Genomic DNA, 17514 nt, shown 5'->3' with positions numbered 1-17514 from the left:
TACATATATATTCAATCTTAGAAGAACTGAAATTTTAAGGTAATAGCTATTAGTCAATTTAGTTGTAAGAAGATTTTATGAAATTCAAACGTTCAATCATTAACATAAAATATAGAGGCAACTGGTAATGAGGATGGGGAAGGTTTTCTGGAACAATTCTATTAATACTCTTAAATCTTTTTTATGTATATATAACATTATTAATGAACAAAAAAAAATTTATGTCACTAAATTCTTTTACACAAGTGATCGAAACAAGTCCTAGAATCTACTTCAACAGATTGTCTAAATCTTTAATTTATGTTTTTTTTCCATTAAAACATCTGTATTCCACAAATCCAACTTTACTGGGGAAATATGATAAACACTGAACATCTTTCTAGTAGATAAATTTTTTTAGCACATCTTTGTCTTTTCCTACTTGCAACCATTTTTCAAACAGCAATAAACATTTCATTGAAAGAGCCATTCATGATATTTATCTTCAGCCCTGGAAATTATTTAATGTACTTATTCAACCTTTTAAAAATTTCTTTAAATATTTTTCCTATCCTTTAAAAAAAGTGTTAAAAATCAATTCATTAATAAATAAAGCATTGAAGAAAGACTCAATTACCTAAGAATATAAATATCTAAGAAGTGACCTTGAAAAATGATGGTTTTATTGTTGTTAGCTCTTTTTTTAAAAAGGAGAGGTGGGCTAAGGTTGCAATCTGTCTTATAAAATGAACTTCCTTCCACAGAAGACAAATTGGCAAAATCAGATATGAGAAAAAAGCCCAGTCTGTTTCTAAAGCACACTTGCTTTATTAAAAAGACAATATAAAATGAGTAGGGCTTTTAGCTCTTACGTTCACTACTTAGTGTTGTAGCGTTCACAGCAGTAAAGACAACACAGCAGTCATGTTAATTCATTCATTTTTAATCTTTGAGGAAAAAAATGGTTTCTTGCTTTTGGTAAAATAAAACTAAATGGTAGCATTTTTTTCTAGAATGTTCAAACTTGTACTTGGTCGATGAAACTGTAAAAGCTATGAATAGATGCTAAGTGAGCAAATATTAGCTTTTGTCATACAATTAAAATAAAAGCATTAATTTTGATTATATTCCCTTCTCTCCCACTGCCTTAAGTGTTCAAAGTTTGGCTGCCTTCAACAGAGTTTTCTAATGTCAAGCCTGAACCCCAAAATAAAATGGAGAACTAAGTCAGTCTTTCACATATAGGAGCTTCATATATGACAAAGAAGAAAAGATAGACTTCATCAAGATGGGGGGAAAGGAAAAAAAAAAACATTGCTCTAAGTACTAAAAATAGAAAATTTTTGTGCCCCGCCCCTCTATTTAATATCCCCAGAATGTGTAAAGAACAGAGGGGGACCTAATTAGTAAAAATGCATTCAAACATGATTAATTGGTAATCTTGGCACCAGCTGTATAGAACCAAATGCTATACTTTATTAGACAGATACTTGCAAGTTTTACATCTGCTTCATGCTAAGAGAACAGCTGCTTTCCTCATTCAAACACTTTTCCAGTTTTACAGCAATTTATACTTTGCCTGGCGGATCATGCCAATGTACATCAATAGAAGTTACCCTCTAAAGAATGCAAAACGAATGTATATTTCATATTTTAATTTACAAAAGTTCCACAGGGAAAGCAATGCTGAGAGACTGAAAGCATCTCTGCTGCTAATGACGAAAGAAGTGGAAAGACAAAAGAAATGGATTTTTAAGGAACAGTACAGCTAAAACTGTTTACATAGTTTAGCAGAACTAGTAAAAGGAAAAAGCATGAGGAAAAAAATAACCGCTCACAATTAATGATTTGTATCCCATGGCAACACACAAAATATAGCAAACCCTTTTAGACAAAATGACACCAAATTTGCAAAGGAAACCTATTGTTTGTTGCAAAAAATCTAATGTAAATAACTTTTGTTTATACAAATTGTCCCCCAAAATAACTAGGTTTCTGATAGTGGGGGAGTCAACAAAAAAATCAACTTTATAATCTGTTTCAGAATTAGGTTAACAAATCATCTCACCAAGAAACAGCTCATGATAAGACAGCTGTTCTTAAAGTTCTGTATTGGGAATCATGCCCTCAGCAAGCATATTTATGGCATATACATGGTTTATTGTCTGGTTAAATTCATGTCCATCTGTTAGAATGTAATGATTCTTGCCCCAGAGTTGATTAAAGCCGTGACACGTGACAGTTGCCAAGCAGTGGCTGTGAGCAGCTCCGGCTGTTGTTGCCTGACAGTACTTCCACTGGGCCATGCTGAAGCAACCATTACCTTGGTACTACTGTTGTAACTACTTTGTAGATTAACCCTATTTATTCGAAAGACTCTTGCTTTGCAAGAGTATTCAAATAAGACAATATGCAAATTTTGCCATACAAAAAAAAAAAAAAAGGAACTGGAAAATGCTAGCACAAGGAAAAAAGACTTAAAAAAAACAAAGGTGACTTGAGTGGTTTTAGCCAAATGAAAATTACTTTTTATCATTGAACATCTATTTGCTGGGGAAACAAAAAAGTATAAGAATTTAGTCCTTGATTTCAATGGGTTTTAAGTCTCACTGCGAAAGAGACATAAAGGAAAATGAATATTCAAGGAAAGTATCAATTAAAAGAATGACTAGCCTCTTGCCTGATCTATTAAACTAAGCTCCCCAGTGGACTTCAGGCTTCTAATTGGTCTCTTTTCCTCCAAACTATCTTTCTTGTTCATTCATTCATTCATTCATTCATTCATTCATTCATTCATTTGTTTAATACATATTGGCCAGCAACAAGTGACAAGCATCCTGCTGGGAGATTCAGCGTGAAACAAAGGAGACAAAAATCTGTTTTCAAAGAAATTGTAATCTAGAGCAGATGAAAAAGAGAACAAATAAGTAAAATATAAGGCGTGAAACAGACAAGGGGGATAGGGAGAGAAAGAGAGGTGATGTAATCTTGAAAGTCGGCATGGACAGTCTCAGCAATGTGACAACTGACAGAAACCGGAGGAGGGGGCCCTTGTAGACATCTGAGGGAAAAGTCTGTGGGTCAGAAAGAACAACTCCCACACACCCTGACGAACAGTGAGGAAGACAGAATGGCCTGGGTGGCTGGAACAGGAAAGACAGCTTATTAGGGCTAGGGAGGTAGCGGGGGCAGAAGTGGTCAGAGAGGTAACGTGGTCCTGGTTTGTAGTTGGAATCAGGGATGCAGGGGAGGCCAGGGTTTGTTTTCAGGCATGTGAGTTTGACTGTGAAGGGTTCTGTGCAGAGGCTTAAGTTGCTTGATATTGAACAGAATCACACTGCTTGCGGTGTTCACAAGAGACTTGGGAAGCAAAAGCAAAGCAGAAAAACATGTAAGGGGGGCCATGGTAATAACCCAGCAAGATGAAGGGAGAGGTTGAGAGAGGAGGAGAGATGATCAGGTTCTATATATTCTCAAAGTAAAGCCAATAGGATTTCCTGTGGGATTTAATGTGGGGATTGAGAGAACTAACATTCAGGATTTCTGTCCAGAGGCACTAAGGATGAAGGTGCAATGTACAGAAATGGAGATTCAAGGAGAAACACCTGAGGACAAGGAAAATCTGGCTTTGACTTTGGACCTGTTATGTCTGAAATGTCCACTGCCCCTCTGAATTTGCAGATGGACAAGTAGGTGGCTGGACATACAAACCTGGAATTCAGGGGAGAGGGCTGAGCAAGGGATAAACCTTCGGGACCATTGCAGAGATGGTATTTAAAGTGATAGACAAGATTGTCTTAGAAATGAGGGTGGACAGGGGCCTCCCTGGTGGCGCAGGCGGTTGAGCGCCGCACTGTGAATCTGTCTGCAGCCTCTGCAGCGCGGGTTCGATCCCGGCCAGCCGGCGAGAATCCCACATGGCAAAGCAGACCTCTCCTATCTCGCCTGCTGCTCCCCTCAGTAGTGTATTTCTTCAGTCTGCCTGTTCTGTTCCCCGCTCTGTCTCCAGTGAATCCTCTCACACTCCCGCGCATCTGGCCTGTACCCCGGTTCTTGTACAAGAATAAATAAATCTTTAAAAAATAAAAATGAGGGTGGACAGAGAATCCCGCTTCCAAGTCGTTGGGTTCCCTGCCCATAAGAGTTCAAGAGGCTGCGGAGGAAGCCGTAAAGGAGTCAAATATCAGCTGGGAAGGCAGGAGTGAAACCAGGGGAACATGTGTCTGGAGCCATGAAAAACCTTTAACAGGGCAGGTTGAGTGAGAGATAACTGCTAAATTCAGCAATTTGGAGGTCACTGTTGACTTTAACTAGAAATTTTTTTTTTATAAAGTATTCTTTTTTTTTTAAGATTTATTTATTCATTTATACAAGCACTGGGTACAGTCAGAAGTGTGGGAGGGTGAGAGAGTTCACCAGAGCGGGCAACAGAACAGGCAGACTGATGAAATACACTGCTGAGGGGAGCCACAGGCAGCAGGAGAGGTCTGCGCGCCATGTGAGACCCTCGCCTGGCGGCCAGGGATACAACGGGTGCTGCAGAGGCTACAGGCAGCCTCGCAGACCAGCGCTCAACCGCTGCGCCACCAGGGGAGGCCCTAACTAGAACTTTTTAAGAGCAGTACCATGGGTGAAGCCTGATGGGAGTGGGTTCAAGAGAGGGAGAATGGAAAGACATGAACAGAGACCGTTCGGGCTCTCAATTTGCAGGGAGAATTCTGGTGTTAAGGTGAGCAGGAAAATGCGTTATTGGCTGAAAGAGAAAATGGGTTCAGAACAGACTCCCTGCTGGAGAAGAGAGAAGAGAAAGAGAGATAGCAAGAGTGAGAGCAAAAGAGAGAGACGACAATTTTTAAAACGAAATACTTAGGTTTCTGTATTTTGGTTTTGTAGCCTGTTACTTTCTGAATTTTACCTTATTGCTCATAGCAATTTTTTAGATTATTCTCTTGGGGCTTCCAGGTATATAATCATATCATCTGCAAATTACTTGGCTTCCTCCTTTCTAATTTTTATATTTTTAATTTCTTTTCATATTCATGTTGCTGGTACCTTCCAAACAATGTTAAATAGCAGTACTAGTAATCGATAGCTTTGACTCAGAGATATGCTTCTAATGCTGTGGTGCCTCTGGCCACAAGAGCTTACTTAAATGTAATTAAAATTAAAAATTCAGTTCCTTAGTTCCTGAGCATTTGGCTATAATATTAGCACAGCACAGATAAAGAAAGTCTCATCATCACAGAAAGTCCTGTTGGATAGTATTGTTCTAGCATTTCCCTAATGGGTAAGTATTCAGTCTATGCTACATTAAAAAAAAAAAAAAAGGTATGCATGTATTCTCATAAGTTTTATGGAGACAGAACTCACATACAAGTCAGCCATTTAAGGTACACGACTCAATGGCTTTTACTATATTGAGTTATGCGTGCTTCCCGCTATGGCCTGACTCTTGTTGCAGCTGTCCTATGGAGGTGATCAGAGGATGAAGATGGTAAGGGGTCGTGCAGCTCAGCACAAGAAGCCCCAGGTCTGGGCCAGCAGGATGGGGTTTGAAATTCCAGCTCTGGCACCTGTTAGTGGCGTGGCCTCAGGCAAGTCACTTAATACTTTGAACTTCATTTCCTCTTTTGTAAAATAAAGAGAATCAACCAGGATGAGGTTTAGGATTTAAGAATATGATCTATGTGTGAGATGTGAGTGTACATATTTCCCCAGGAGCAATGGTTCAGTATTCTCTCATTTAGAGTTCTCAATGACTTTATAGAACAGAGCTGCTGGGAAAAGAACTGATTGTAGTTAGATTCTGATCTTTAGTTTTTGTGGGAGTTCTATGCCTGACTTATAAAAATAATTGGAAAATTTTCTTCCTCCCCAGTGTTCTAGAAGGTTCAGACACTATTGTAATATTTTGGTTTTTAAAGGGTTTAATATAATTCTTTTGTAAGATCAATGGAGTCTGGTATTTTGAAGGGTAAGGAATGAGTAGCTCTTTATCAAGTTTCTCTGTCATATCTACAGAAATAATTATGTATATTCTGGGGGCATCCTTTCCCTCTAAGACCTTTAATTTGCACAGAATCAAACAAAATGGTCCTGTGTGGCTCTTTGCAATTTCATGGTCTCTGGAGTTATTTCTGTTATTTCATGAGCTCTGTAATTATTACTTATCTTGGATATCTGTAACTGTTTTTCCCTTTCTATGTATGAAGTTATCTTTATCTTTACATTTCTTTCTCTGTATGATGGTTTATCTTAGTTTTCATCCTTCTCATAACCACGCACTTATGAATGGTTTTCCTAATTTTCAGTTGATCAACTTCCCCTTTTATTCTTCCTTCTTTTGTTAGGTTTTGTTTACTTTCCAACTTCACAAATGGAATAATTTATTTATGCTCATTCATTGTTATTTCATCACATACTATTTACAGTCACAAATTTCCTCCAGAGTACCGTTTAGCTATATCCCATAATCCCAAACCATGACTTTCATCATTTTCTAGATTTCATTAATGATTTCTATAAATTCAGTTTTAATTTCCTCTGTGACCCAAAAGCTATTTAAGAAATATTTAAATATTTCTATTTAGTGTTCTTGTTTTTCTTTTTGGTTATGTCCCATTTTTACTGAAAAGAATAAGTTAAAGACTCCTTTTGAGTTTTGTGAGTCTATAACTGTTACCCCAAAGTAATGAACAAGCTAAGAGACACCACATTGTGATTAGAGTATTGTGTGTAAAATTCCTGCATTTTTGGATCTGAGATTTTAATGTTTAACGTATCAATGTTTTAGTGTGTGATCTGTGGACATCTGAGAACATATAGTCTGTCTTGAGATACTTATAGATTAGATCTGTTGTATTCATCATATTCCCTAGGTCTTCTTTATTACTTATTTTCCTACTTGTATTTTTATGAACTGAGAAAGAATTACAACTCTTCCAATACTAAAATGTTTCTTTACTCTTCTTACATTTCCTGTGGCTTTTGCTTTATGAATATTGATGATAAGTTATTTGGTGAACAGACAGTCAAAATTGTGGGGTTTCCCATGTTTCCTTTAAGAAGGGACAGGCATTTGTACACTTCTGCTTTGAATTCCTCTTTCACATTGGCAAGTGTTTTATTATGTTTGCTTTTGATGTGACATTTCTGCACAGTCTTCAGGCATCTGCTATAAAATTTTTCTGATGGCTGTTCTTCATTTATTATTTGCTATTGTTTTTCTCTTCCTTCTTTTCTTGAATCATTGTACAGATCCTGTGCTGGCTCCTTGCTTTTTATTAGTCATTTTGGAATGTGGGAAGTTCTTTCTGGTTACTTGCAGGAAGTTCATGTTGGAGAGAGTGAGCACCATAACTGAGGCCAATACTTTCTCCTGTGACACCACATTACATATGTGTAAATAGTTTCTTCCTCATTTCAGTCAACAGAGGTCAGCAGCTTCAGGGCTATCTAAAATACAAGTTTTCTCTATTTATTCCAGTCTTCTTAACTTCCACTTTTACAAATTGTCTTTTCTCTGTGATTACTCCTTTTAACCTGCCTTGCTTGCTTCTCTTTCATACCACAGTGTACCCAAGAAAGCTTCTATGATTATCCCTCACACCCAGTCCCAAGCTCTGCACAGGGGATTCAGGACAGGCAGTAACTATGGACAGTGAAGCTTCAGCAGTGCTGCAGGGGGCCTTGCTGCCCCAGCCAGGTAAGACACTGGCAAGCGGCTAAGAAAAGGGCTTCACACAGTGGGGCCGAAGTTTAAAGAGCCTCACACAGTGGGGCTGAAGAAAAAGGGACTCACACCGTGGGGCCGAAGACTTTTAAAGAGCCTCACACCGTGGGGCTGAAGATTCCTTGTGCCTCACACTGTGGGGCTGAAGATTAAATATCCCTTTGTTTTTTGTTCTTGGTCATAAAAAGAAAAAACCTTATGGAACATACATTGGGCAATAAATTATACATATAAGAATATTGTAAGTACATGGCATGGAAAATTACTTGCTTAAAAATTAAACACTGAATAATTTGGCCCACTTGACAATGGGAAATAATTATTGTGCAAGGGCATGTCTGATAAGCAACCCAGAGCTGGTCATAATAATATTCCTCATATAGAAGTTCCGTAGAGAAGCCTTGTAATGAATCACGAAGTTGATTATGCTAGGAGTTTCTAGGTAGAAAAAAGTTCTAACAACTGATTACCAGGAAGCAACTGGTCTCTAGCTGTAAGTCATATAGATAGAAGAGTCTCCTGATATTTTAGCCTTGTCGACAGGGTGGTACCAAGGACTGTGAGCTGACCTAGGTAGTTGTTTAGGCTGAAATAATGTGTCTAAGGTTTAATTATCAATTAAATTTTAAGGTCCTTTCTTTTCTTAAAAACACGTAGGCGACAAAATGTCTGTGGGAAAGGAATGTACTGATTGTTTTATTTTGCTTCTATGCTTATGATGATGTAATCCCATGGCTTGCCTTAAACATATAAATAAAGACTCACTGAGACCCTCAGCAGGAGATGCTTGCACCAATGTTAGAGTGTATTGTATCTGCCTCAACTTCCCCTTTCCCCTTCCCTTCAGCCCTTAAGAAAGTTTCACCTAGGCCATCTCATCCTTTCAGGGACACCTGACCTGACATTTTGCCGTAAGCTGGTCTTCGACACAGCAGCTCCATGTGAATCTGAGGCTTCAAGAATACTGTCTCAGCATCTTTAGGCTCCTTTGAGCTTCATGGATTTGGCAGCCCTTCCTCGTATATTGTGGCTCCAGATTACAGGTCGTTCTTAATTTCATCAAAGACAGAATGTGACTACAGGTTTCCCCCTGCTATGCAAAGGTAGAATTTTCCTATCTGTTTTGATCTGGTAGGTTATTTTTTGGGTTGGGGAATGCTATTACCATTCATTTATATGGGAAAAAATTTGAACATTCCCAGACTCAAATATAACCTACCAAATTGTACCAAAACTGAAATAGTCTACTTTGGAATAGCAGGGAAACCCCTATTTCTCAATTTCCTCAATGCTATAATTGTTAAAAAAAAAAAAAAAGGAACTGATATGCTTACACTGCCACTTTAAAACAAGAAGTCAAGTAAGCAGCTTCAGAAGGTTAACCATACAAACAGAAACAATCTAATATCTAAAACTGGGGATCACGGGAATGCTGAATTAACTAAGTATAACTTCAAAAATATTAAATCATAAATCATAATTATTGTAACTTTGAAAGTTTTGTGAATATTTAAGTATATGAAAAAACAATATGCTGTAACAGATAAAGTGGATTACAAAATTATATTAGGATCATAAGTAAGTAAAATACATACACGTAGAGGATGAAAAAAGGAAGGCATAAAATACCTTTTTGTTAAAGATAATTAATATTGAGTAATGCTTTTCATTTAAAAATTTTTGTTGAATGGTATTGTCTGTGCAATTAAAGAAACATAACACGTTCAAAAAATAAAAAGAATATACCATACAGATTTTTACTGTAAGCTCTGCTAAGCACAGCATCACTAAAGTGCACGGAGGGCTCCACACTAGCCAGCACTGGCCACTTCCCATCCCTGAAGACAAGGGATGGGAACCCTTCTGTTCTAGCTCCGGCCGGATCTCTTAGGGCAGCCAATCCTCTCCCCCTCTCCTCTGCCCACATCACTCCCACACTCCTGGGGTTTATCTCTACTTCAAATATACTATGTTTAACTTGGCACTGATGATATGCCAGGCATCCTAAGGGTAGCACAGCCAGTAAGAGCATGGGCTTCGAACCTTTTTACTTTCTTTTGATTATAATAAGGGAAACAAAAAGGCAGATTTCATTTAGAGGACACTTCAGAGTTAAAACATTTGGGCTTTGGAAACACCACATTAAATATGTGTAAATGCACCTAAAATAAACAGAGTGGATATTTAATAAAGGCAGTCTCTAATACTTTTAGTTTCCTAGCAAGGAAATATAATACAAATTTTTAATTTAAAAATACACTAAGACAGGATGCCACATACATATTTTCTATGATTGTTCAAAATCATTATCTTCTTCAACTTTTAAGTTAGGGTTCATGAGTTCCACATTTCAAATGCTAACATTAAAAGAAATCATATTGAATACATAAATCCAATGTATGATTTGTCTATTTTATAAGCAATATTTTTACTGTTTGAATAATTACAACCAGTTCAAAGTATTCAATAGATCAATGTATTTTAATAAAAAAATCTAGCCTAGCAATTTTGGTAAGTTATAACCATAGACAAAAGGAAAACAGTTTATCTTTCTCAAATATTTTCATGACCTCTGATATAAAAACAGTGTAAATTATAGAAATATATTCATGGAGGCAATATGAACTCTGAAAAATAAGCTTTTCCCTTGGCTAAATAATGCTTTTGATCAGTAATGACTATAATTTTCAATGTTTTATTGAAAGAAACTGTGTAACATTTTAAAATTATTGTTTCATTTAAATAAATCAAAACAAACTTGAAATGTAATTCCTTAGCTGCACTAGCCTGCATCTCAAGTGTTTAATAGCTACATCTGGCTACTGTGTTGGGCAGTGAACAGAGAGATCATTTCTTTCACTACAAGGAGTTCTGTTACAAGCACTGGGCTGAGTTCACCTAAGATGAAAATTAAGACAAGGGTGGCACAAGGGGTAAAGTCTCAGCATTATCAAGCTATCCAAAGCCACTGTAGCACGGGTTCAATTCCCAGCCAGGGAGCTAACCCTCATGGTGCAACAGACCTCTCCTATCTCACCCGCTGCTACCCTCAACAGTGTATTTCAGTAGATTCGCCTGTTCTGCTCCCCACTTTGGTGAATCCTCTCACCCCCTGAAACTCTGGCCTACACCTCAGTTCTTGTATGCATAAATAAATCTTTAAAAAAAAAAGAAAATTAAGGGCCTCCCCTGGTGGCACAGCAGTTGAGCGCTGGGCTGTGAAGCTGCCCGCAGCCTCTGCAGCTCCGGTTCAAACCCCAGCCGCCGGCAAGAGTCCCACAAGGCGCACAGACCTTTCCTATCACCCCTGCTGCTCCCCTCAGCAGTGTGTTTCGTCAGTCTGCCTGTTCTGTTCCCAGCTCTGGCTCTGGTGAATTCTCTCACCCTCCTGCGCTTCTGACTATACCCAGTGCTTGTATAAATAAATAAATGAATTTTTAAAAAAAGAAAAAAGAAATTTAACTTTAAAAGAAAATTAAGAAAATTAAGATAAATACCTATACAGAGGTATCATCAGATTGGAGAAATAGTTACAACATCTGAAGATTCCTCTTGTAAAAGGGGGTATGGTGGTTGTGAGATGTCTGTGCTACAAGCTATTGTCTGAATAAAGAAAAAAAAATGTATGAGACTCCATGCTCAGTTTCAGGGGAGATGGTAGTAGGAAGAAACCTGTTAGAAAAGGTGCCTACTTTATAGCTTCTCCTAGATGGTATCTGAGGCAGAAACTAGGTAGAAACTAGCGTAGGGTCTCTCTCACTCTACACACTCCTCCAACAATCTTGTCTGCATGTCTATAAGCTGGTAATACGGAATGTCCATCTCCAACACAGATGGAAGTCCAGTCCTTGGATCCATAAATCCAGCTTCCTTCATTGTTATATCCTCTTGGACTGCTTTGAAATTGACTCAAAGCATCCAAACTTGATTTCATCATTTCCTGCCTTGTTGCCCCCTGTATAATAAATAATTTGTTGGGATTTATGTCTCCAGTGGGTGGGATGTAGCCAATATCCTAATTTTCGCAGTGACGGGTTATTTGTTTTTCATGGTGGGTTATTCACTTTTGAGTGTGTGCCAACAGGCAACCCCTAGATAGTTTGTGTCAAGGAGATGACTCAGGACAGGGTCTAGTGAGGCCAAAAAGACCATGTGATTAGATGCTGGGATTTGGAGCTGGCTGTTTATCAGTCTCCTCTGTGGATGGGAGAGGGGCTGGAGATTTTCAGCCTCTGGCTAATGAGTCAGTCAATCACATTACATAATGAAACCCCAGTAAAAATTGGGGTAACAAAGCTCAGGTAAGCTTTCCTGTTTTGCAATACTCTACATATTATCTTACATCAGTGTGCCAGGAGAATAATCCATACTGACTCTGCAGGGAAAAGATAATGGGAGCTTGGAGTTTGGGATCCTCCCACACTTTGCTGCATGTGTCTCTAGGTCTGGTCGGTTCTGCTTTGTATACTTTTGATAAAATAAAATTGCAATCCTAAGTCTAATATTTCCCCGAGTTCTGTGAGTTGTTCTAGTGAACTACTGAACCTCAGAAGATATTGGGAACTCTCAAACTTACGGTCAGTTGGACCCCCAAACTACAACTGCTGTCTGAAAAGGCAGTTTTATGGAGGTCTGTCCTTCACCTATGAAGCCTGGCTTTGCTCTGTGTAGCTAATGTCGGAAATCATTTCACCCTCCAGATCTGCTCCTCCCACAGGGTTCATTATCACAGCGACTGGCCCTTCCATCCATCCATCCATCCATCCATCCACCCACTTGCTAATGAGAGTAAATCATCACAGATGATTCTTCCCTCCTAACTGCCCTCTACACAATGAATCAACACATCCTTCCAAGTCTACCTCCTAAAAAGCTCTGGTACTTATCTCCAACTCCAGTCCAGCCTACGAAGTCCTTTATAATCTCATCTTTTCCTTTCTTGTATCATTTTTCTTGTTGCCCATAAAATTCTGGTCACATGGATCTCTTCTCTGATACTCGACAAGTTTACTCCTACCTTAGAACCCTTTCACATTGTGCTGCCTCTGCTTACGTTTTCACAGATCTCAGTGTGGCTGGTTCCATCGTAACAGTTATATCTTGGCTCATGTCTTCATCAAAGTGGTCTGCTTTACCTCCCAATTTCAAGCAGCCTTCCAATAGCGATCTCATTTCCCTGTTTAATTTTTATCATAATAGTTTTTTCTTTACAGTTTCTGATTTACTTCTCATCAGAATTAAGTCCCAGATCATGTTCAAATGCTGTATTCTCAGGGCCTAGATCAGTGTCTGGTATACACAAGATATTCATTTATGGAATATCTTAATGGGATAACCAGGTATTACTGAATTCACTGAATTGGATTATCCCAGTGGGTCTCTTGTATTGGTTTTGTTTTTCTCAAATCCATTCTCCACACTGTAACCTGAGTCATCTTTCTAAAACACCAATGTGATGACATAAAACTCACTAATATTTTTAGCATTTAGAATGCTCTACCCGTGAGACACTGAAGACAGGTCCTTTCATAATCTGACTTCTGGGTACCATTCCAGTGCACTCTTCACCCCCTCTACTCTCTCCGGTCATGTTGAACCACCCTGGACACTCGAGGCTTTCTTACCTGTACATATCTCTTCCCTGTGACACTCACTTTTCCTCCCAATTTCCCTGGTTAACCCTTATTTATACTTTGGGATCTCCTTAACTACCACTTCTTCTATAAAACCTTCCCTGAGGGCCTCCCTGGTGGTGCAGGGGATTAAGCACTGCACTATGAAGCAATCCGCAGCCTCTGCAGCACAAGTTTGATCCCCGGCCAGCCAGAGAAAAACCTACATGGTGAGGCAGACCTCTCCTGGCTCACCCACTGCTCCCCTCAGCAGTGTATTTCAGTCAATCTGCCTGTTATGTTCCCCACTCTCTCTCTGGTGGATCCTCTCACCCCTCACATCTCTGCCTGTACCCCAGCTCTTGTATGCATAGAAATAAATAAATTTAAAAAAAAATAACACAAAAAACCTTCCCTGATTTACTATAATTGAGTAGCATACTCTTCCAGCTGCTCCCACAATACTCCATCACACCCCATCAAGGCGCTGATTTTGGATGTGCTATAATTGTCTACAGAGTTGTCTGTATCCTTCCCAAAAGCATAAGCTCCTTGAGGGCAGGGGTACTCTATTGTTCTCACTGAGCACAAATGCCACAGGCATGTTGTAGGTCCTGGATAAGTATTTGCTGGATGAGAGTAAATATATTATATTAATCTAATATACTGGAAAATCTGCTGGCAAATTCAGAAATCTTCACTATTCCTTTCATGTTCTTCATGGTATTTAAATCAACGTGACTCATAGAACAGGTGCTCAAACAGTGCTCAACACTAGATACAAGTATAACAACTTCCTTAACTTGGTGAAGAGAGAAAAATCGAGGACCCCTTAGGTTTCTTGATGATAGGAAGTATTTATTTAAGGATACTAGCAAGGCAACTTATAAACGTTCAAGACCTAAACCTACAGTTAAAAATCAAGTTATGCAGGGCCTCCCTGGTAGTGCAAGGGGTTAAGACGCAACCTGTGAAGCTGTCTGCAGCCACTGCAGCACGAGTTCAATCCCCAGCAGGCCAGGGAGCAAACCCACATGGCGCAGCAGACCTCTCCTCACTTGCCCACTGCTCCCCTCAGCAGTGTATTTTGGTCAGTCTACTTGTTCTGTTCCCCACCCCGTCTCTGGTGAATCCTCTCACCCCTCACACCTCTGGGCTATACCCCAGTTCTTATATGCATAAATAAATCTTTAAGTTATGTAGTCTCTTTCAACATGTCCCTTTGGTTTACATTTACTAGTATTAAATTTTAGCTACACAGGGATATTTCAGTCTTTATTCAAAATAGCTAGTACTTAATAAATAAGTACTAAGTTGTTTAACTCTAGGGAATCCATTAAGTCCCCCATTTTATTTTTTTTTAAGATTTATTTATTTATGCATACAAGAACTGGGGTACAGGCCAGAGGTGTGGGGGAATGAGAGGATTCACCAGTGACAGAGTGAGGAACAGAACAGGAGGATTAACTGAAATACACTGCTGAGGGGAGCAGTGGGAGAGTCAGGAGAGGTCTGCTGCGCCATGTGGGTCACCTCTGTTGCCGGGGATTGAACTCGTGCTGCAATGGCTGCAGATTGCTTCATAGTGCTGCATCTTAACCCCTTTCGCCACCAGGGAGGCCCCAAGTCCCCCATTTTAAAGAGTTATTGATGAGCAAATTTTTCTTGACACCTTGTCACTGAAGGTTAAGAATTTTTATTCTTTGGTATCATCATAATTTGTATAAAGATATATACACAGATACATGATATACCTATAGAGTAATATGACAAAGTTTTTAAAATAAACATAGAAGTTATTCATAAAAATTAAATCTCTCATTCATAAAAATTAAATCTCAAGTAGTGTTTCGTGGACACTCATTCTCACAATGGAACCAGAGTTCAAACTATTCTGGACACTTTTTCTGGGATTGCCTTTAGATCCTGCATCGATTCTTTTAAATATTCTCATAGATGAAAACTCTTTGGCCTCTTTTACATTGTAAGCAACTAGTTGTTAGAAGCTACGGGTAGTAAATAAGGTCAACGATCATGACATTTTGGATGAAAAACATCAGCAGTAAGTTTCCTTGTGTAAATGATATAGATAGTATAAAAACAATGCCAAGAAGCACTCTAGAATGTTGAGAGGGAGAAAGAAGAAAGAGTAGGAAAACTGGTATTTAAAAAGCCTCTTCTGAGAAACTAGCAAAATTCTGGCTCATTCCTCCCCTTACATCTATTTGCATACACTATTAGAAAGGTGTGAACACACCTATGGAGGCAGATTAAAATTTCAAGGTTTAGAGCAGTGGCTGTTGACTTTTTTCTTTAACTATAACAACAGAAAAAAAATTTATACTGTGACCCAGATTTTACATACATAACCATAATTAAAAATTTCACAAATAATTTCCAAACATACTATATGGAATAGTATATGGTATCACATCTATCTGATTTCCTTAAGGAAAATTTAATCCACTGCACTAATTTCACAATCTACAGTTTGACAAACACTGGACAGAGTAACTGTGGCCTAACTGAAATAAATTAATGGAAAAGAGAAAACTCAGTTGATTATAAAAACTCTGATGTTATTTAAACTAACAAGCACAAAAGTCTATTTTCTCTTTAGATAAACCTTTAAGAAACTGGATTCTTTATGGGAAAACTGTGCTGAGTTGGTCATTCCCCAACACAGCTAACTGTCAGAGACACTGATAAATGAATCAGACAATGGTCATAGAAACCCCATACCTTAATATTAGAAAACCATAAATCGTTTTCATGTAAAGTGGCCAGGTAGACAGATGTAAGAAGTCCAATGCAAAGGGCAGTGGCTCCACCAATTGTAAATGACAGGATCTTCCATAATCTTCTACTGGTAAAACCTTTTATAGAAATGAAATAAATAAGTCAGTAAAAAATGTAGAATCCAAAAGTTCTACTTTAGACAACTAAGTGGCTAAACTCCAGGTGCCTGTCATTGATGAAGCTTCCTGTGTCCCAGCAGCTAGTTAGGCACACTGTTCTGTGATTCCACTAATCTGTTTCATACTTTCATTACAGTGTTTACCCCAATGTATCAACCTGTTCACTTGTCCATTTTGCCAGCTACAATGTAAACTTCTTGAGATCAAGTACATTATCTTAATCATCTTAATACCCCCTCTAGCAAACCATAACACTATAGTTTAACTAATAAGTTTGTTAAATGGAGGAATAAATGGGTTACATACAGGATGTAAACAGTCTTTTTGATGGTCTACTTATAACTGTGGTTTATTCATTAAAAGCTTAATTATTTAAAATTCAAAGCCGCATAGAGGGAAAGTGCATCATAACTCAAGTTAAAGGACATAAAAACTAGGAAAAATATTTATAGTATATATGAAAGTTTAAATATCCTTAATATAGGATAGTTTTAGGATAATAAAAAATGATGAATATTCCAGTAGGAAACTTAATCAGCACATGAATAGGCAATATGGGAAAGAAAAAATGGCTAATAAACATAATAGAAAAGTTAAAATTTATTAGTATTAAAGAAATGCAAATTAAAACTATGAGCTATAATTTTAAAAATCTTGGCCAATTTGCGTAAAAATGTTCATACTCTGTTTTGGTAAGTATATACAAATTAAACATTTTCCAAACACTTCTGATAGAAGAATAAATTCATACTTCTCTGAAATGCAACATGGCAAGAGGGAGTAAAAGCCACCGAAATGAGCATAATATCTGATAAGTAAAATTCTACAAGTAGGCATATACCCTAAGGAAATAAAATTCTGAACAAAATTTGGCCACAGGATGTTGACTGCCATTCTATAGGTAAAAAACATATAATTCTTCAACAATGAATTAAATCAATTGTTATCACCACATAAAGAGTATACATTTATATTTCAAAAATATACTGACTTATATGTTCATAAGTGAAATAGAGCAAGTCAGCAGCAGCATGCAAGATCCCAATTTTGTAAAACTACCTAAGAAGGTGAGCACGCACGTGCTGATTTACACAGCAAGATAACCAAAGTGTCATGGTAGGCATCCCAGGATGTGTGCTACAGTGGGAATATTTTTTTTTAAAAGATTTATTTATTTATTTATACAAGCAGTGAGTATAGTCAGAAGCGCAGGAGGGTGAGAGAATTCACCAGAGCCAGAGTGGGGAGCAGAACAGGCAGAAGGACCGAAGTG

The 17514-nt window shown here is 38.1% G+C and overlaps 1 protein-coding gene across 1 annotated transcript in view; it reads right to left on the bottom strand.

Moving 5' to 3' along the window:
* Positions 1-17514, bottom strand: part of DPY19L3 (dpy-19 like C-mannosyltransferase 3) — a 68489-nt gene that overhangs the window by 47747 nt on the left and 3228 nt on the right. The window contains exon 3 of the mRNA XM_037516358.2: positions 16066-16199. Coding sequence (XP_037372255.1) covers positions 16066-16199 — 134 coding nt within the window. The remainder of the gene's footprint in view (positions 1-16065; positions 16200-17514) is intronic.

The sequence above is a fragment of the Talpa occidentalis genome, unplaced genomic scaffold (assembly GCF_014898055.3).
Source record: "Talpa occidentalis isolate TD23 unplaced genomic scaffold, MPIMG_talOcc4v2.1 talOcc4.17, whole genome shotgun sequence".
Classification (NCBI taxonomy): Eukaryota; Metazoa; Chordata; class Mammalia; order Eulipotyphla; family Talpidae; genus Talpa; species Talpa occidentalis.
This window is presented reverse-complemented; position numbering and strand designations above follow the sequence as displayed.